General features: G+C 37.6%; 1 protein-coding gene across 3 annotated transcripts in view; it reads right to left on the bottom strand.

The window, feature by feature from the left end:
- galnt13 (UDP-N-acetyl-alpha-D-galactosamine:polypeptide N-acetylgalactosaminyltransferase 13) overlaps nucleotides 1-21,384 on the bottom strand; it is a 241,880-nt gene that overhangs the window by 166,143 nt on the left and 54,353 nt on the right. For all 3 annotated transcript variants that reach the window (XR_005634152.1, XM_039757433.1, XM_039757432.1), the window contains exons 3-4: nucleotides 7,722-7,890; nucleotides 1,694-1,860 (exon numbers count right to left, since the gene is read on the bottom strand). Coding sequence is in view for 2 of the 3 variants with exons in the window: in XM_039757433.1 (XP_039613367.1) it covers nucleotides 1,694-1,860; nucleotides 7,722-7,890 (336 nt within the window). In the remaining variant the exon portion in view is untranslated. The remainder of the gene's footprint in view (nucleotides 1-1,693; nucleotides 1,861-7,721; nucleotides 7,891-21,384) is intronic.

The raw sequence follows: 21,384 nt of genomic DNA, 5'->3' as shown, positions 1-21,384 counted from the left end.
TTTGATTATACATTTTGATAGATTTGAGAAAGTGCCAACAAATGCATCTACTGTAGATCTATGTGTTTGTAACTACTAAAAGCAATTCATATGAATCCAAAAACAGAGGCAAAAGTAAACACAAAAATTGACAATTATCAGAAATTTTGCTTCTTTAACCATTAAAGATATAAAAGGAGGTAAACCTTAACAGAGGATAAAGCCTATAAAAGTTTTTGTTTAAGAAAAATCATAATTCTGCAGTAAAGATATGGTGCAGTATACAGTTGATTCAGAAAGTATTAAGATCCCTACACCTTTTCTTTGCATTCTTTTATGTTTCAGCCTTATGATAAAATCATTGAAATTAATTTTTCTCCACATCAAGCAACACTCAATACCCTAGAATGATACATTTAAAATAGGATTGTATACATTTTTGTAAATTTATTAATAATAAAAACACTTTGCTAGAGTCCACCTGTGGTCAACTCAATTGATTGCACAAGATTTGAAAACACACCTGCCTACTGTACATACTCAGACCTGGGGAAGGCTATGACAAAATTCCTTCAGCATTGATGGTTCTCAAGAGCACAGCTGCTGTCATAGTTCTTAAATGGAAGAAGTCTGGAATACCCACGACTCTTCGTAGAGCTTGCCACCCAGCCAAACTGTGCAATCATGGGAGAGAGGCCATGGTAAAAGACGTTACTAAGAATTCAATACTCTTTCTGGCAGAGCTGCAGAGAACCTGTGTGGAAATGGAAGAAACTTCCAGAACAACCATCACCACTACAACACTTCACTGATCTTTAAGGCAGAATTTTCAGAAAAAAGCCCATTCTCAATAAAGGACATAAGGCTGTTCAATTGGATTTTTCAAAACAGCACCTAAAGGGCTGTCAGACAGTTAGAAAGAAGATCCTCTGGGCTGATGAAATGAAGAATAACGTAATATCTGAAGGAAACCAGGTATCCCTCGTCACCTGTACAGCACAATTCCAATGGTGAAGCATTGTGCTGAGAGAATCATGTTGTGGGGTTGTTTTTCAGCTGCAGGGACTGCAAGATGGGTAAGGGTTTAGAAAAAGCTTAACTAATCAAAGCACAGCGAAATCCATAATGAAAACCTGTTTCAGAACACTTTTGATCCCAGACTGGACCAAAGGATGACCCTTTAACAGGGCAATGACACTATTCACAATATAAAGATGACTCAGGAGTGGCTTAAGGACAACTCTGAAACTCCTTCCTTGAGTTGTTCAGCCAGAGCATGGACTTGAACCAAATCAGATGCTCAGGAGAGACAGAGACCTGCACACAGAAAGGGTTTGAATACTTGTGTCAATCTGATATTCCAGTGTTTATTCTTAATAAATGTGCAGAAATTCCTAAAATCTTATTTTCACTTTGTCATTTTGACAATTGAGTTGTTTGATGAGGGATAAAATTAATTTAGATGATCTTAGCACAATACCGCAAAATAACAAAATGTGGAAAAAGCCTAAATACTTCCTGAATCCACTGCATATGTTTACATTTTAATAAAATAATAATAAAATGCTAAACAACATAAATGAACACATATACTGTAAAGATTTTATTTTGGTTGATGATTTAATTGTTTGTGTTTTACCAAACAGCCTTAAAATTACACTATTAGAATTTTGTTTGAACGAAATACAAAAAAAAAAAAGTGCTGTAAAAATACCTCTTTCACTTGCATCATCCACGAGCAATATTTCTTCAAGCAAATGCCTTGGAGATCGGTTAATGACACTGTGAACTGTTCGAAGTAAAGTACTCCAGGCCTCATTGTGAAAGACTATTACAACACTAGTATTTGGGAGGTCATCACTGTAAATCTTAGTCTTGCAGCTATTTGGAAAAAGAGATGAAAAACATGCAGTGTTAGTGGACACTTGAAACAAAATTAACTTTCTTTAGGTCTCAAGTTTGTTTTTCTGGAAAACAGCAATGAAGTATTGTGTTCTTTTATTACTGATTAGCTTGATTTAACTTTTCATGAACAAGGTGCAACAACACAAAACAATTAGTAAAAGTAAAACACACACCAAACTAAAACTATATTGCTCGTAAAGAAATTTGAAATTGACAATAATAAAAATACACTATCTGTGAAGAATAAATATTTTGTTTTACATCAATTAATTAACTAAATTGAAACTAAACATTCTTTACATTTTATATAGCTCATGCCATGGGAATAATTTCCAATAAGGAGCTCTTTACAAAGTGTAAGAGTTGATTTTTACTGATACATATGATCTTCACAAATTGAACTTTTATTTATCATATTGAATAATTTCTGTCCATGTTAATTGCTATTGTCTTTAGCACTCTTGGAAAGCTTTTTAAAATAAAGCCTCTTGATCTGTGGCCTAGTCCCACTACTACTTCTGTACAAGGACAAATATGGATAAGAAAACCAATATAATCTAGCATAGCAGAATCTTGACTCCAAGGGTCCTGTTTATCAGTAACTGGCAAGGACATGTGAAATGAAACAAATCACATACTTCTGAAATTGACAAATTGACCACTATCTGTAAGTCAGTCATATCTTTCCATGTACTTTTCATCCTCATTTACAAAAACATATTTCGAAGCAAAAGAGTCAAGCTTAATGTGTTTTGTGGGAATAGCAGACTCATGCCCAATAAGTGCTTTCCATGAGCTTAGTCTCCAACCAGAATACCTGCCATCCTCAGTACATTTTAAAGGGAAATGCTTCACTGTAATGGAGGAGAGACGGATCTTCATATTAGATTTCAACCCTAAAATAACAATCACCAAGTACTGTAGATAGGATGTCCCAGAGATTACCTTTAAACACATATTAATAATCACAAAGTGTAAATTACTCAAATGAGACACAAAACAATTTCAAATGTTGCACTTATGTGACATAGGCTAATATTGTTATGATTCATAATCATAGTCACTTTTGCCTTTTTATGCATTTAAAGGGTTTTTGAGATCGCAGAATTGAATTCTTACAATGATTTCTCTGTGAAATGTGGTTACTAGTTATTTACAGATACTGTATTTCAGTGTATTTTTCCTATGCCATCCTGGTTTTCTTGTTCAACAATGTTTCATTAGTCTCATTGTTATGAAGTATTCCCGATTGCTGGGGGGTGTCCCCTAGAGGTTGAGGCATCCAACACCACTGACACAACGGGTTAAAAAGTCACCTACAATGACCTTTCCTCATCCAATCAATACAAATTTCTGCATAGTTGTTGTTGTATTGTTTATTACCAATATAGACCTTTGATTTTTGGTTTACGAATAGGTTTTGATGAAAGATGGGATGGACTCTCTGTAACAGTGTTTTTTGCTGTTTTTTGATGTTTCTTTTCCCAGTTACCTCTATTATTCTCAGTTTGCTTCTTGTGGAAATCTATAACAGATATAGAAAAAGAAGTATAATGAAGTAGACTGGGATACTGTAATTCAGAGATTTGTTGGTGTGCAGCTCAAACTTGAACACATTTTAATAACAGGGATGAAGCTAGAACAGTCTAGAATATATGGTATGATTAGGATAATGGCCTGGTTTCCATTTCCAACAAATGTAATTTGCTCCAGTTGTAATCTGTAATCTACATTATGGGGCAGCTTAGTTATTAACTAAACAAGTGGGTTTGGTGGACTGAATGGTCTCCTCTTGTTTATCAGCTTTCTTATGTTTCTTTATTAAAAAATCGACTAATAAGATGCAAAAGATAAATGCAGTTTATTTTCAATTGCCTCTTTATTAGGTACACCTGCTCAAAAACCGTAAAGAGCCTGGTTTGTAAATCCAGTCTAATGTGCACAGAGTAAAAAAAAATAAATGCAATTTTGATAAAATATTGTGGAATAAATACTTCCTGCAAATCAGAGAAGTGCACACAGGGAAAATAGATTCAGGGGAATGAGCTTTGGAACTGAAGACAAGACTCTTGGCCAGCGAATAAGAGGAAGCAGTAGGTCTCCTTTTCTAAAGCTCTTTCCCATTTTAACCCATTTCCTGTGTGTGCATTGCTGGGATTTTCCAGAAGTTTTTGACAACATTTTAGCAAAAAAAAAAAAAAAAAAGTTGCATTTTGCCCACTGTGCACATATGGACTGAATGATTTGTGTGGATTATGCCAGCAGGAAAGCCAGAAATTGAAAAATTGGGGGACCTGGAAATAGTTGAGTTGGTAAGTCATAAGCAGTTTTTAAAACCAGAAACGTTTGGGGCCGTCTTTGGAGATTAAAGAGGCACTGATTCATTAACAACTGGTCCGATGTCCATTCCGAGTCTGTAATCTCATAGATTATCAGTGGTGAGACCTTTAATTTACAAAAGTCAATTTACTTTTTACTTTTGTCTTTACCCAGATGTAAATTAATAAATATGCAAATACCAAGACAGTTAACCACCAGCTAACTAACTTCATAACATTTTCCCCTGTGGACATTCATTATGAAGAATATATTTAAATTTAACACTTAAAAAGAAAGGAGAGGCTGAAAAGGGTGCATAATATGAGATATTAATTCACTACTGTCAGCACATTTGTTGCTAAATTTTAAATGAAAAAAAAATTCTCACTGGTAGAAATTTCTAATGAAGCAGACTGGGTTCCGAAACCAACTATCTGATTAAAAGGCAACCTCTACTGGCAACTAGAGCTGACAGCTAATTAGAAAACTGAAGTGGAATCAAAATTTGTAGCCACTACGGTCACTGAAAACATACCGTTAGTCTCACTCATCTCATCTGATTTTCTAAGCATTCTTGCTGGTGAGGGTTGCAGTAATAACAGATCAAGCTGATCACAACAAACTTTTCTAGCTGCAGCAAATGTGTCTAGCTCATCCTGAGAGTTTTGTCAGGGGCTCATCTGCCCAGTGTATTGTGAGTAGCCATTGGCTTTCTCGACCAAATGGACTGACCTGGTATATCTCTTGTGTTAACTTCACTAGGTGCTGAAATTATCTCATCTCTCTCTCTCGATTCAGGGGAGAAGCAACTCTCCTATAATTTCATGATTTTCACTCTGTCAAGAAAAGTGAGACCTGCAACACGATTATACTGGTCGCCATGTAAAATTTGTGACTAAACATCAGAACAGGAGCATAAATTGAATGGTCTTAGCTCTCATTTTATCATCACTGCCTGGTACAAACCCTGCAATACTGCAGACACTTCTCCAAACTGTCAAGCAACCCCATAACTCAGCAATCTCCATCCTAGCTTATGAGAAGGGCCTCAAATTTTTTAAACTCATCTACTTTGTGCAATTGACTTAAACCATCTGCAAGGAAGAGTAAGACACTGCATCCCGGGATAGGACCATAAGTCACAGAATTTGGATTTGCCCGTTCTCTTTTTCAATGTCTGTTGCAACTGCATGGTTGAGATCACAGTTAAATGAGGTGAAGAGAAAAACAAAATTTCCGAAGCATGAAGTTAACTTCTTAGATCTCCCGAAATGAATGTTCTTTGAGCCTTGAATGCACATTGAGGTAAAGTAACTTTATGAAAAGAAAAGAAAATGAAATGCACCAGCAGAGTTCTAGTATTTTCAAAGGATTCAGCTTAATGCCATACATTCAAAAATTTTCACTTCACATATCCAAAAACTAAATGTCATATAGTAACAGTTACAAGATCACCCACTCTTATATTACTTCCCATTAATTACCATGAAGCACATTGTTATATCCCCTTTTCTATCTCCACAAAACACATGTTGACAGGAATGAGAAATTCTCCCTGCTTACAAAATGTCATATCACTAGCTGTAAGCTTCTAGTAAATTCAGTCATTATCCATCCATCCATCCATTATACAACGCGCTATATCCTAACACAGGGTCACAGGGGTCTGCTGGAGCCAATCCCAGCCAACACAGGGCACAAGGCAGGAAACAAACCCCGGGCAGGGCCTCAGCCCACCACAGGCTTCTAGTAAAGTTTCCCTGAAAAATGTTTTAAATCTTAAATGTAATAAGAATCCTAGATGCACTCCTGGATTAAGGTTAGCAGCAAATGTACCCTGCTGAAGTTATGCCTGAACAAGCTGTAAAGAACTAGGAGCTCCTCGATATGACAATATCTTAATTCTAGCAGCTCTATAGGAATGTCAAGCTCCTCACTCTCTAAAAAAGAGTTGTGATAAATAGTCAATCTCGTTGGGAAAATTTTATATAAATAATCCCTGTAAAGTCCAGGCTCCAATCAGGCATGGGTGTGTGAAAATGTGCCCAACAAAGGGGATGATTGGGGGTGCCAGGCTGATTGCGTGCACGTACACATGTGAATGTGAGCATCAGTCAGGTGCCTCATTCGTACCTTGGAGGGAGTGGCTTGTCATACCTGCACCCTATTAGGAAAACCGAATATAAGAGGAGCCTGCATGGCAGGAGTGGGCAGACAGGAAAAGAATGGAGAAGAAAAAAGACAGGTTAAAAAAGTGAGATGATGGCAGGAATGGGAGAGAGCTGGTTCAGAGGAAAGGAGGCAGGCAGCTGGTAGGAGAGCCCCTTAGAGGAGAGAATGTGCAAGGAGCTGGAGTGACCCATTGGTTAAGTGACTTTTCCGCCCAAGACCAAAGAGGGGTAACGGGAGTCAGAGAGGGGAGGCTGTGCGTGGTGGCAAGGACCCAAGCCTAGGTAAAATGAGGTTCGGCACAGCACCCTGCTGGGAACCGTGGACAGCAGAGACCCAAACCTGGGAAGGAGGGTCGGTTGGGCCTGTCGGCAGATTTCTCCTCTGTCTTCAGAATCTCATGCATGGTAAGCAGAGGAAAGTCGGTTTTAAAAGTATGCACTGGGGACTGAGTTTTAAGAGACTGTGTCCTGCTTAGTAATTTTAACCTTGTTTCAAAGGATTATGAATATGATGCCTTTTTTGATTTTCAATTCTTTACTAAGAATCTAGTCCTATGCAGACCTCTATCATTTCTCTTATGTCTTGATGGTTGTTATTTTTTACATTCTGGTTGAACACTATCTGATTACACAATATTTAACAGTATAACATGGAATGTGGGTATAAAGAATTTATATACTATATGAAGAAAGTATTGAAGCCTTGTCAATAAAAAGAACAGGCAAGCAGACATACAACTGAGACCAGATTTTCAATGCTTTGGCAGAAATGTCTCACATAAAAGGAACATGCTGCTTCTATTTTAAACATGAGGAACCCTGCTACACTGTATAAGGCAGAAACCCTTTTTGAACAGTGTCTGCATAAGCGCAATGCAACATAAAAATATTCTGACAAAAACAAACAATTCACTCCATCTTTCAGCATCCAAACTTTCCCTTTGGTTCCTGAGGTGATCATCTGAAATGTCATTAGTTAATAATCCATGAACTCACTTGCATCAATTTACACAACTACCTTGTGAATTGTTAGCTCATACATTGGCAACATAAAAATTCTTAATTCCTCTGATTAGGAAATCTTTTGCTACCATCTTCTGTATAGTAAAAGGAGCCAGAAGGCAAAATAAGCTTTTATACAAACACTGAATACATTTTATGTTGTTTCTGCAACATAATCAAACTTACCATATGTCATATAATTATGTAAAGGATTTACAAATCATTTAAGATATGCAAATCTATAATTTGCTTATCCTATTTGCAATAAAATGAGTGTGTTATTCAGACTGCTTTTTGGTTAAATTATTTCTTGAAGCAATTTAAAAATAAAAAAAAATCACTTACCCCTCTAGCCTAACATCTGGCAGACTTCTATTCATTGCAATCATATCACTGGCCATGAGGTTGAACTGGTTAATTTTAAATAGCTCTTTCATTTTTTCCTGATTGTCTTTAGGAATAATGACAGCTTTTCCCATTTCTCCAGGTCCTTCCTGTGTTCTTGATATAACAGCTATGAAGAAATTAGAATTAAAAAAAATGTAAAAATAATTTTCTAAGCAGGATTGTTTGCCTAAAGGAAAATCTTTAAATCAGTAAAAGACTGCAACAAAGCAGAAACAAAACGGTTTGATTTATTCAAAGTACAAACTGTTCAGATAATGTAAGGTCAAATACTTCTGCCTTTTCACTTTAATTACTTTCAAGATTATTTGGACAGAAAATGTCTTTTATCCTAACAAATCAATACACAGTTTAATTTGAAACCTAGTAATCTCTTGGCAGCAAGTGACACTCAACTTCTAGAGGAAAATTAAATTGCTTATACAAATGGGAAGCTTCAAAACGAAGACAGCAAAATTAGCTGAGATGTTACTCACAGATGCCTAAAAAACCTTTGCCTTAATAGAAAGACTTTATTTTTTACTCAGTCAGTTTTGGCCAATTTACATAAGTATGAACTGTCATACTGCTAGTTAAAATCACATTAATGGCATCATTTTCATTGCTTCTGTGTAAAATTACCAAACTGTGTGTGCTTGGCTTACCAAAAGTACCCTTGTGAGCAACAGACAATTTCCATATAGTGCAGCAAAACAAATACCACACCGAGAGGTCATTTTTGTGACTCACATAAGGTTGCAGAGGACAGCATACCCTACTGAAAATGCCAGCCAAAATATACAAAACAATGTTCAATAAATAACAGTCAATGCTCAGGAAAATAAAGGATATTTTAAAACTAAACAATTGAGCCACATGTTCCATAACATTGCCTGGCATAACTAACCACTAGTGTGGCAGTTTTCTATTTACCCCAATACACAATCTCACCGTTATCTATTCTTCTCTCATTATCTTGGCTGCCTTCCTTCTGGCAGCAAGAGAGGCCTTTTAATCTACTAGTGGACTTAGCTCAACTGAAAACCCACACCGAGGTTTCAATATATATTAATATATTATTTCAAAGTGTAAATATACTGTATACATACTATAACATGTGACTAACAGCATGTTCAAATAGTGGCCACAACAAGCTGGAATGGTAATGCCTTTAAATATAAACTTGTGACACAACTGGACAGACCTGGCTAAATTTTACTTCCACCTATAAGCCTGTTATCAGACAGCAATACCTCTCTTATTATCCAAACCAGAAGTTCTTGTGTATGCTTGGTGGTTGTGGTTTGTTAAAATATTTTGATTTTTCTTAAGCTTCTGTAAAGATTTAATTTCCCTTGGGGACAAATGAAGTATTATCTATCTAGCTATCTATACATCTACTGTATATTGTGAAAAAACTAACAATTGAAATTTTGAATTTTAAACAAATTGGTGTTGAACATTATAAATATTGAATCTGGGTTTCATTTTTTTTGAATGAATAAAGTGTAACAGAGGGCTGTTTATAAATTGTATCCTCCTGCAATAATTTTTTCTAACACCAGACTTATAGCAAATCATTGTATTGTGAAGACTATTATTCTAACTTTGTTTGATTAATATAGTACATTTTATACATATTATATTTAATTGAATTTTTTTAACCCTTGCCACAGCACCACCTTTATTCTGAGATCAGTACTGTCATTTTGAGTTTCAGTCATCAAGAGACAACTACTTGCTGGTAAAAAAGGTGGACGCAGGAAGACCACAGACACTAAGAAGACTTAAAGTGCCTTCACACCATTTCATATTGGCTACATCAGTTAGCACCGTCTATGACAGCTGCTGACCATCCAGGTTATATCGTGTGATTTTAATGGTATATTATACCGTACAGTGAAACTATCCATGTGATGGTCCGGGTCGTCTCCACGCACCTTTGTTGCTATCTGGAGCCTCTTTAGCCTGGAACTGTCAACAGTAAAAGACCAGCAGCAAGGGGTTGTTGCAAAAATTAATCCAGAAAAAAATGAAAACAATGCAGTGATTCAAATCAATAAATAAATTATCCATAAAACATGTGCTGAAGTGGAGGTTAAAAAGTCCAATAAATAAGACATAAAAATTCCATAAAATCGGGCTTAAAATCACAGGCTGGAGAACTGTTTGTTCCCTTCTTCAACATGACGTCTCCTCTGCTTACCCCACAAGAAATCCTGCAGCCAGAGGAGATGTCCTTCCGACATGTGCAGTCAACCCTAAATACCAGGTTCAGGTCCCCTTTGCTGGTCTTTTGGCACACAACATGTCTCTTGCTACCAGTCCTTTGGTGCCTGTGGGAGATACTACATAATGGGCTGCTTCTACTCCCCAGCAGGGGACAAAATTATATCACGATATTTCAAAGAAATTTGTGATAATATTTATGGTGATATAGAAAAAATACCGAACAATGTTTTATTTGTGATTGCAGCTTACAGGCAGCAGCATTTATTAATGCAAACAAAATAAAGGGCAATTTCCATCCTTCTTTTCCAAAGAGCTGCTGTCTTTGATGACAGACTACCTAATTCAAAGTGTGAATCTATTGCCACAAGGTGCCGGCAGCAGCAGAATTATAGTGTAACAGTAATGACACAGCGTAAGTCAAACGCAAGTACTATGTAATGTTTTCCCTGTAAATCTTAAGTAAATGTAAAACATAACTGCTCAACACTATATAACAATATACAATATACAGCACTATATACAATAACAATAACTAAAGTAACTTAACCTTGTAACTCTTCAGGAGCTTGTGCAATATTGCCTCCTAATAAAATTGACCTCAAATTTTAAGTACAAACTTAAAACAAACATTAGCAATCCAAACAAAGCCTCAGTCAAAATGTACTCACTGCTTATAAATGAGTGTCTGCTTATTATTCTGAGAGCTAAACTTAAAAGAAGTGGTGAGGCGGCCTTCTACTGCTATGCACCTAAAATCCGGTACTGCTATGCACCTAAAATCCGGAATAGCCTGCCAAGAAGAATTCGCCAGGCTGATACGGTGGAGCACTTTAAAAAACTGCTAAAAACTCATTATTTTAACATGGCTTTCTCATAACTTCATTTTAGCTTAATCCTGATACTTTGTATATGCATTTAATTACCAATATCATTTCTGGTGACTCTGTAATCCGTACTAACCCTTACTTTCTCTTCTGTTCTTTTTCCGGTTTTCTGTGGTGGCGATCTGCTCCACCACCACCTGATCAAAGCACCGTGATGTCCCTACATTGATGGATTAAAGGCCAGAAGTCCACATGACCATCATCATCAAGTTCTTCCATGTTAACCCTGAACAGATAACCATTTATGTTAGGTAGAATGCCTAGAAGGTGGTCTTGTGGCCTAGGAACCCCTGCAGATTTTATTTTTTATTTCTCCAGCTGTCTGGAGTTTTTTTTTGCTTTTTCTGTCCTCCCTGGCTATCAGACCTTACTTTTATGCTATGTTAATTAGTGTTCCCCAATTCTATTTTCTTATTTATTTTGTCTTTTTTCTCTTTCTTCATCATGTAAAGCACTTTGAGCTACATAATTTGTATGAAAAAGTGTGGTATACATAAATGTTGTTATAAAAATAAAATTAAAATGCTGCCAAAACTTAAATAACACTTGCTTTGCGTCTTTTTTTTTTTTGCATTATCATCAAATCAGGTACGATATAATTGCTAAAACTGTTGCATTGCCTCTAATTTCTTGTGTAAACATAAAATGGATATACTGTACCGTGAACGGAGGCAAATTAGAATGTCAATGTTGTAATGGTACAAGTAAACACTTTAAGTGATAACTATCCATCCTTATTGTCGAAATTACACAATAAACTATTTACAATCTTACAGGCTTCAGTACCTCTATTAAACCTTATCAGCCCACACACACATACACATACGCCTACTCGAACACAGGCACACACGGGTGATAAAAAACAAACAGTATATCCAATACAAATAATTTTATACTTATACTGTATGTGTAGCACACATCACCAACTGCTAGTATCTCCTCATATGACCTCGTAGCCTGGTTGCACTGGAAGGTGTGTTTTTGCTTCAAGTGGTGAAACAAGTTTGTTGTGTTTCCATCTTTAGCGGAAAAATGTTTTCTTGTATATTTTACAAAATATTCTGCTTTGTTGGAGGTCTGACCTCTTGTAGCCAAACCAATTCCATACGATTGAAGTAGCTCCCTTTCTGGATACTAAATCGTCATTGGAGGGTGACACGCTGCTCTCGCTTTCAGACGTGTTTGGGCCTGTGTCGTTGTTGTGCCCACTAGTGAACGTAAATGCAAGGTGTCAATGTATAATTGATATTGCGAGATGATACTTTTTTTTACCATTGTAAGAAAGGCGCTATATTGCATCTGACCCAACAAAGATTGACACGGAGGCACGTGTAAAATAGAACAAAATATTTATTTTCTTCCCCATGAACCCCACAGGCAATACACAGTCCCAAACAACACAACAGTAACACCAATCACTTCTCTTTCTGGCACCACCACTCCTCCCAGGCAATCTTGTCCTCCTCCTCACGACCCCGGCCGCTGAGTGGTGGTCGCTGGCTCCTTTTATAATCCAACCGTAAGTGCTCCAGGTGTCTGATCGTCAAGTTCCGGCTGCACTTCCAGGTGTGATGAATATGCTGCCCACAAGGGCTCAGGAGTCCCAATTACAGCACCCCCTGGCATTGCCAGCAGGACTCAACAGGGCTGCACCTAACTCCAATTCCCACAGAGCCCTGCGGGAAACCAAGGCACCACTCCAACCCAGGGGGGCGGCCATCTAGCATCCAGGGGGAGGTATTGCACTATCCAGGGCTGCTCCCACTGAATATAGTGTGCAAGGGCATCCCACCCACCACGTAAAAATTTATACTGGTGTATCATGGATAATATGATATAGCACAGCCCTACTTCTCAGTATCTCTCAATAAAAGTGCCCCTTCTTCAGCCCCAGGCTCCCCTCCCTGACACTCACTCCTGACCACCTGCCTCCATTCCTCTGTAGCATGGGCTCTTCCAATGCTGCCTCTCGCTCTCTCTTTCTTTCTGTCAATTTAACCTCAATTCTTTCCAATTCATTCTATTCTTTCTCTGTTCTTCTTTTTTTCTAACCTCCATTCCACCTTTGTTCTTATTTCTTTTCTCTTTCATCTTTTCCCTTCCCACTGCCATGCAGGCTCCTTTATATGGCCTGATCGGGTGCAGATATGACCCTCCACCTGACTGATCCGCACGCATTTGCATGTGAGTGAGTGATCAGCCAAGTGCCACAATCAACCTCAGAGCAGCGCCATCATGTGAACCCCTGTTCTGAGCCGGCACACTCTTGGGACACAATTACTTATGTAAAACCCTGCACTACACCACGGACCACCTGTCACAATCCAGCATTAAAATACTGTATGTGTTATATTTTAATTTCTTGAAGCATACTGAATTAGCAAAAATGGGTAATGAAACGTTTTAAGCTAATAAACTCCTAAATTAAGCTCTTTTTTTATAACATTTTAGTCAAATTCACTACATTTATATCTAGAATATTGTATTTAACTGTTAGATTGCTGAGTTTGACATAGAGGACTTTAAAACAGTATTCCTCTGGTAGTGAATGTTTTAATTATTTCATAGATTCTCATACATTTTAATGTTTTTCATTTGCACACTTTCATACTATTATGATCTATAACAAGATTATGTTTTTTGGTTTTTTTTTTTCTCATTTTACTCGGGTCTGACTATATAAACATTTTATATGGATAATATGGGAGTAAGTGAAGTTAATTTAATTAAAGTCAAATGTTTGCCTCCAGTTTAATCACCTCACCACTAAAACAAAGTTAATAGCAGCTACTATGTTACCATGTAAATCAAAGGTATTTGCATTTTACTATGCATATGACAGTTACAAGAAAGGGTTTACATTAGTTAAGTCAGCTACAATATAAGATTATAAGTAATTCAAGTCACTGACATTCTTGTATATTAATAAACTATCAAACTGGTAGCAAATTGCCCAATTTTCAACAACAATCTCTGATTTATGCAGTTAGTGCACCCAGAACATCATGCAGGCAATCTACCATTTAGTCTAACAACACAGTAAACAGTCAACAATGCATGCTAGTTAAGATACTTGCTCTTCCTGCACTACTAGCCTGCCTAAGAAAATGTGTAATTTAACTTGAGATTTTATTTTTTTTTTAAATGCCAATTGTTATAATTATAGCTATTTATCTATCTATCTCTGCTAGTATTAGGAATAGGCAACAACTCCACCATGACCCCAACTGTGCTAAATGGATGGAGGTGGAGAATGGAGAGTTATATTATGAAAGGAATATACATTTTCCTCTCCCTAAGATAAAACGCAATGGTACAGTTGAAACAGTGATATAGGGGAAGCTGACCTGATATGTAAAAGAAAATAAAAATAGGGGCGGCACGGAGGCACAGTGGTAGCACAGCTGCCACACAGTTAGGAGACCTGTGTTTGCTTCCCGGGTCCTTACTGCTTGGAGTTTGCATGTTCTCCCTGTGTCTGCGTGGGTTTCCTCCAGGCGCTCCGGTTTCCTCCCACAGTCCAAAGACATGCAGGTTAGGTGGACTGGCGATTCTAAATAGGCCCTGGTGTGTTTGTGTGTGTCCTGCGGTGGGTTGGTACCCTGCCTGGGATTGTTTCCTGTCTTGTGCCCTGTGTTGGCTGGGTTTGGCTCCAGCAGACCCCCTGTGTTCAGTTGGATAATGGATGGATAATAAAAATAGTGGTTTTCAGAAACAGTCACAGAGAGTGTTTCTTAGGCACATTTGTAGGGGGGAGTTGCACAGAGTAGAAGTCACAAAGGTAAATGAGCTTAGCCAAGCATTGAAATAGCAAGATGAGCAGATGAAAATCTCTGATGTAAGCAAAGGTGAAAGGTAGGCAGGAAAACTGAAATTTACAGGTCAATAGCAGATTTCAGAAACCACTCAATTATCAGCATGACATAGAAAGTGAGAGATAATGAAGATGCAAGAAAGTGACTCCTCATTAGAGTCAAAAAGATACAGTCTAACAGTCAACACATCAGCAGTAGAAGGAAGTTTGACTGCAAAAGGGAAGTAAAATTCAGTTGTCATGGTACTATCAAGTAGGAATCTCTTTGCAACAGAGCTTGGCGTATGCTTGCAGGATCTGAAATTCAGTGATTAGATGTTAAGTTTGAGTTCAGAAGGAGATTCCCTACAAGATTGTCTCCAGTTGCACTAGTTGTTAGCTGTAACACATTAGCAGTCATTCATATAGACATCACTAAAGCAGACAAAAACTTAAGCTCAGCCAATATCAAATGCAGCCTAATGTAATTGGCATATAAGTATGAGAGGAAAAGGAAGCCCTTCAAGGTCAGTAGCAACATGAACACATTCAGCAAAAGTGAAACAAACGACTGCTTTGATGAAGACTGAGAGGTAAAAAAGTACTTTAAGACATTCAGGAGTGTACTGTTGGTCAACAGCACAATTGGAAGCTGTGACTATAAGAAGTAAAAGAGTATGGTTTTTAGCTTTGACAGTAAGGGATGGGCCATGCACAATGTCAAACAAAAATGGTTTCAGTGCTTCTGTAATATAAACAACCAGGCTTCAGACAAGGAGGCAAAACAATGACAAGATAAAAAGGATGACGGATTAGTCCTCGTTTCCAAGGTTAAGGAAAAGGTGGATAATTTAGAACAAGAAACTAGGATAGGCCCTTTGCTGATAATCTGAAAGAGATTTTATTACCCTAGCTGTAAAAAGTGTTTGTCTCTAGTGATGGTGGTATAAGATTGGAATTCTTTATGAGCAAAAACATCACATACTCTTAATTTTCATTTAAGCCTATGGCCAAAAGTGTTCCAACATCACCATTTAAAAATGACAAAAAATAAGAAGCTGAATAAAATAGTCAAGCCTCCAGGCAGCATAAACGGGAGTGTTTACTAACTAATTAGAATGAGTACTATAATAGAAATGAAAAGAACCAATAACGCACAGGGGGAGACGGACAAAAGGCATATGCCTACTACCTTCTCAAAGAGTGAGGAATGGCATTATGATCAGAGGCTCAGAACATAATTTGGAACATTACTGTTAAGAGGTTCATGGGGTCAAGAGCTTATGATATAAACCAGAGTTAAAAAAAATTGCCAGAAGCAAGGTACAGATAATGTGCATGCTGTCATGTTTACAGTTAATAAGATGAAGCACTAAGAATGTTTGGCAATGGGTTTAGAAAACTACTAATACTAGCTACGTTAATGACAGAAAACAGCCTGTTAATCACTACCAAGGCAGTGGCCTCTACCGTGATATTAAGACTTTTTCCTGAAGCAGTTGCTAGAGGGTGCATGGAATAATGACAACCCAGTAAACATGTTTTGTAGGTTTAAAAAAGCACATGACTATGTTCCTTTAGAATGTGTTGTGGAAATTGGTGCAGGAATACGACATAACAGGGATGCTCTTGTGTGCTGTTTCTTTTCTATTTGAATGCAGTAAGTACTGTGTCTGAATATCTGGTGTTCAATCAAACTCATTCTGTGTGGGTGAGAAACTCCATCAAGGCTGTGTCATGTCGCCAATCCATTTTATGTTTTTTGATAAACAGGATTATCTAGGTGTAGCCAAGCATGTGAGGGTGTCCATTTGGGCAAGGGGATACGTCATTCCTTTATTCAGAAGATGTTATCCTCTTTATCTCATCTGACTGTAACATTAGGCATGCACTTGAATGATGTGCTTCAGAGTGTGATACAGCTGGGATTAGGATAAGAATCTCCAAGTCTGAGGTCATGGTTCTATCTCAGAAAACAGTGGATTTCTCTCTCTTGGATGGGGAGTTAGGGTAAGGAGACAGCCATCCCCAGTAGAGGAGTTTATCTCAGGATCTTGTTCACAAATGAAGATTGACAAGGTGGTTTGAAGTGGTGGCAGACATTCTGTGGGGGTTGTACCAGTCCGTGATGGTAAAGAAGCTTAGTCTAAAGACAAAATGCTTGTTTTACTGGTTACTCTACATCTTTGTCCTCAGCTATGGTCATGAGCTATGGGTAATAACCAAAAGAATGAGAATAGTGGAGGTGGTTTGTGCACATTATAAGGATACCCCCAGAGCGGCTCTGGACACGTCCCACTGGGCTGTGACTTGGCAGCAGACTTAGGACGCACTGGAAGGATTATATCTCAGCTGGTTTAGGAATTCCCGAGGAAGAGCTGGAATCTGTAGCTGGAGACACAGAAGTCTGGGCTGATCATTGCCCGACACTTCTGGTAGCCAATAAGTCTCTCACTCTGCACTTGTTGGATGTTATTATATTTCCTGTAGAAGGGTCTGATGAAGTTGTAAGCCTCTGGCTGACAAAGTTTCTGGATGTTGAGATCAAGGGCATCCAAAAGGTACTCTAGGCTTAAAGTCAAGAGATAATGCTGGATTAGTCAACATCTGGTTGCAAAATCAGTTATTACTCAGGACAGTCATGACCACAGCAGTTGTTATGCTGATAGATGTGTGCAGAGGGTCTCTGACAGTATCATTGTAGCCTGTCACACAATGCCCTATTATTAAAGCAGGCACTGTGTCTCACAGCAGTTTCAGAAGCAATATGAATGCTAGATTTATAACAATCATTCAGGTGGACCAGTTTAATTGGGTTCTGCTCTGGTGTTATCACTTGAGGGGAACCCAAAATTGAATGGTTGTCTGCTGACTTAAGGCCTATGTATACTTAGTATGTCGACATTGCTGCGAGGGTACACTACAGTGTTTGTGACGTAAACTTTGTCATTTTGTCCAGGTGCGTGGACCTTCACGTCGGTGACCATGTGCTACCAGAATTTTGCAACCATACAGTCCTGGGCATGCCTGTGTGCATCAACTGTGCCCATGCTAGACAAGAGAACATGTGCTCATTGAAGGAACAACTGTTTGAAATGTTACTACACACACCAACACAATTCATGGTGTGAAATAATCCAGACTCTGGGTAAAGATGAAAGTTTGCACAGGCAGAAATGGAAAAATCTGTAAGATCGATGTGTTAAAAAAAGTAAAAACCTCTGTTGAAGGATTCTGCTACAATGCTTATACTATAAAATAACCAGGTTGTGCATACACTATGCAAGACCCCTTCTGCAGCTGCCGGAGTATAAGCAGGCCTCTACGAAACAGTGGAATGGCTTTATCCATAATGTCTGGCAATGTTGCCACACAACACATCTGGTTTTAATACGCCAATGGCCTTCTCTCTTGAGTCTGGCACTATTCAGGGCATGACAGAATGCAAAGAAACTGACCAAGTGTTTGGATTTTCCTGTTGTGACCTATGCATTAAATTAAGGCCTTTCTAAAGGTGACTTGATCAGGCATTGTTTCACTTGCAAACTAGTGAATGAGAGTGCATATGTTTGTCAAGGTGCAAAGTCTAACTGCATTGTTTTTTTTAGGGTGGCTAAGACAAATTAACAACTTTTTGTGAAAAGTACTCAAGTTATAAGAATAGTATTCTTATTCCAGAAATGTTGAGTTTCTTTTTTTATCAGTAGATCCATTTTCAACCTATTAAATCCAAATTTAGAGTTGCAAGGAACAAGAGGGACTCCCATCATTACTGGATGTATTGCAAGAATCAACCCTGAACAGGTCACAAGTCCAGCATCGGTCACACATTTAATCATACTGGAGCCAATTTAAATTCCTCAATTAACTTAACATCAGCAACACTTACTTCTATAGCACATTTTCATACAAGTAATGTAGGTTAAGGGTTAAAAGTGCTTTTCTTTGCAGTATCAAAAGAAAAGTTGCAAAAAAAAAGAAAAAAAAAAGAAAAAGCAACACAAATTAAAAATTAGGTAAGAATAAGAATGAATAAATGATGTACCTAAAAACTTGCAAGTCTCTTAAGGTGTAGTAGGGAAAATCAATGTAAAAGCCTGATGATTCAAAGAGCATACAGAAACAAGTCATTGAAGGACTAGGGGCAAGTAAATTAAACTTCATGGATGAATGATTTAAAGCTGAACACCCTAAACCTTATGGATTTTAATTCTGGAAACCTTTACTTTTAAGATGCAATAAAATGTTCAAAACTGCACTTCAGCTTACATTCACTTCTTGTTTGAAAAAAATCACTTACCGTCCTGATATGGTTTATTTGATTTATGAAAACACTCTTCTCTCTGTTTTCTGTTAAAACTGAGCTATTTATTTTTAGCTTTTAGCTACTTCTTACTCATGTGAATTGCTCCCTGACACTATTTCAATCAAACCAAGGGTAATTAATATTAGAGAAAAGCTTCTGGACCGTAATAAATCGGGGTTAGCAGATTTTGGTATCTTGGGAATCATGTTAATAGAAGCTGCCTCTAAAAGCAAGCCAGAAGCTAACATCATTATAGCTAAGACGCATTTTCATTTATAATGAGGTGGTCACTGGAAGAAAAGTTCTAAATGTCTAGTAGAGTGGACAGATCAAAGACTTTGTTCACTTTGTTCTTTGTAAGGAACTAATGAGCAAAACTGTAAGGGAAACCTCATGGTTAGAAAAGTACACAATGTTAATAATACTATCATTGTGTCTCTTAGGTTATGCTGCCAGAGGAATACAAAACATCTGAAAATATCTAAAACTGCAGCAAACAGAAAATATTGGGGATTCAGGAAAATTAGCAAACCTCCAAAACCTCTGTCCATTATTAACCATTTCATCTTTTAAACCTAATGATAACAGATTATGGCCCACCTCTGATCTTAAATTCACATTCTACATACTCAGACACAAGCAGTCATAATGACAGGACATCTTTTCAGGGCTTATTTTTGCGCCATATAGTGTCTCAGATTTAATCATGACCCTTTCCAGTACTTGTACCACTTTAAAAAAAAAATCAAGTCACTGTGCCATCACTGTAGAGTTAAATAAACTTGGGTCAAAAACACTTAAAATTTTGCTTGAATTACTCATATGGTTTATCAAATTGTATTACCTTTCTCTATGGGTTCTGATGTCCACATTTTCTATTTGTTTCCGGCATATCTGAATCACCCCTTTGCTTCTGTTTTGAATGTAGAGTTATGGAACTTTTACAGGTTTGAGCCGAGTCTACCACTGCCCTCTTTGTATAACCTCATTTCCTTAAAACACCGACAGCTGCTAAAGTGGTTTGCTTTCTTTTTCCAGTGAAGTGTAAATGGTATTTATGATTAAACTTTCTCACATACTTCAGCTAAATAATATTTTGGCTACTTTGACTCCATTACTTTTTATACATGAAAATGATGCAAGGAATGAATACTTACATATCGCTAAGTTAATAAACAAGCTAATTTAAACACATATAATACAGTATTACAGCAAGTTATAGTAAGGACAGGTTTAGTCTTTAGAGTCACTTACACGTTACATTTATTAGTCAGTGTCATCTTTTCATTGTAAATGCACCCTTACTTAAACTATTTCATAAGGACAGTTTACTTGTATAAATGATTAACATATTAGAAAATGTACAAATGTACACATTCAGGTGTGTTTGGGGACTTTGTTAACTGATTTGAACGTTGGAGATTTATTTAATCAAAGAGTTACTTACTTACTCATTTTTATAGCATTGAGTCATATTTAAAAATAACAGCAATAACAACATGTAATTACAGTGGATTCGGGAAATATTTAGATTCCTTCAGTTCCTGCACACTGTATTATGTTGTAGATTCAATTTTAAATGGATAAATTTGCCTGTTTTGCCCATTAATCTGTACTCAATAACCCATAATGACAAAGTGAAAACATAATTTTCAAAAAGATTTGCAAATTTAAAAAAATCTCTCATTCATGTAAGTATTCAGACCCATAATTAGTATTTCATAGAAGCTCCTTTGGCAGCAATTGCAGCTTTGAGTTTTCATGGGTAAGCTTCTACAAGCTTTACACTATCCCATTCCTCCTGGCAGATCCCCTCAAGCTCCATTAGATTAGAAGGGAGGCATCTGTAAACTGTCATCTTCAGGTCTCTCCACAGATGTTCTTTGGGGTTAATGTCTGGGTTTTAGCTGAACAACTTAAAGGCAGTCACAGATTTGACCCCAAATGTACTCTAATATTTCCTTGGCTGTATGCTTCAGGTCACTCTTATGCTGTAAGGTGAACTGTCTCCCCAGTCTGAGGTAGTGTGCACTCTGCAGCACGTTTTCTTCAAGGACATTTCTGTATTTGGCTGCATTCACACTTCCCCCCAATTTTGACCAGTATCCCTGTCCCTGCCGAGAAGCATGGCCATAGCATGATGCTGCCACGACCATGCTTCACCAAAGGGATGGTATTAGGCAGGTGATAAGCAGTGTGTGATCTTCACCAGGCATGGTGATTGGAGTTCTACCCACAGAGATGAATTCTTGTCTCATCAGACCAGGAGATCTTTTTCCTCATACCCTCAGAATCCTTTAAGAGTAACAACTCTACCAGTAAACAACTGAGTGATGGAGTGCTGCTGAGATGGTCCTCCATTCAACAGGTTTTCCCATCTCAGCCAAGGACTTTGGACTGTGGGAGGAA

This window comes from Polypterus senegalus, chromosome 6 (assembly GCF_016835505.1).
Source record: "Polypterus senegalus isolate Bchr_013 chromosome 6, ASM1683550v1, whole genome shotgun sequence".
NCBI lineage: Eukaryota > Metazoa > Chordata > Cladistia > Polypteriformes > Polypteridae > Polypterus > Polypterus senegalus.
Note: the sequence above shows the minus strand (reverse complement) of the source record. Positions and strands in the feature narration are given on the sequence as shown.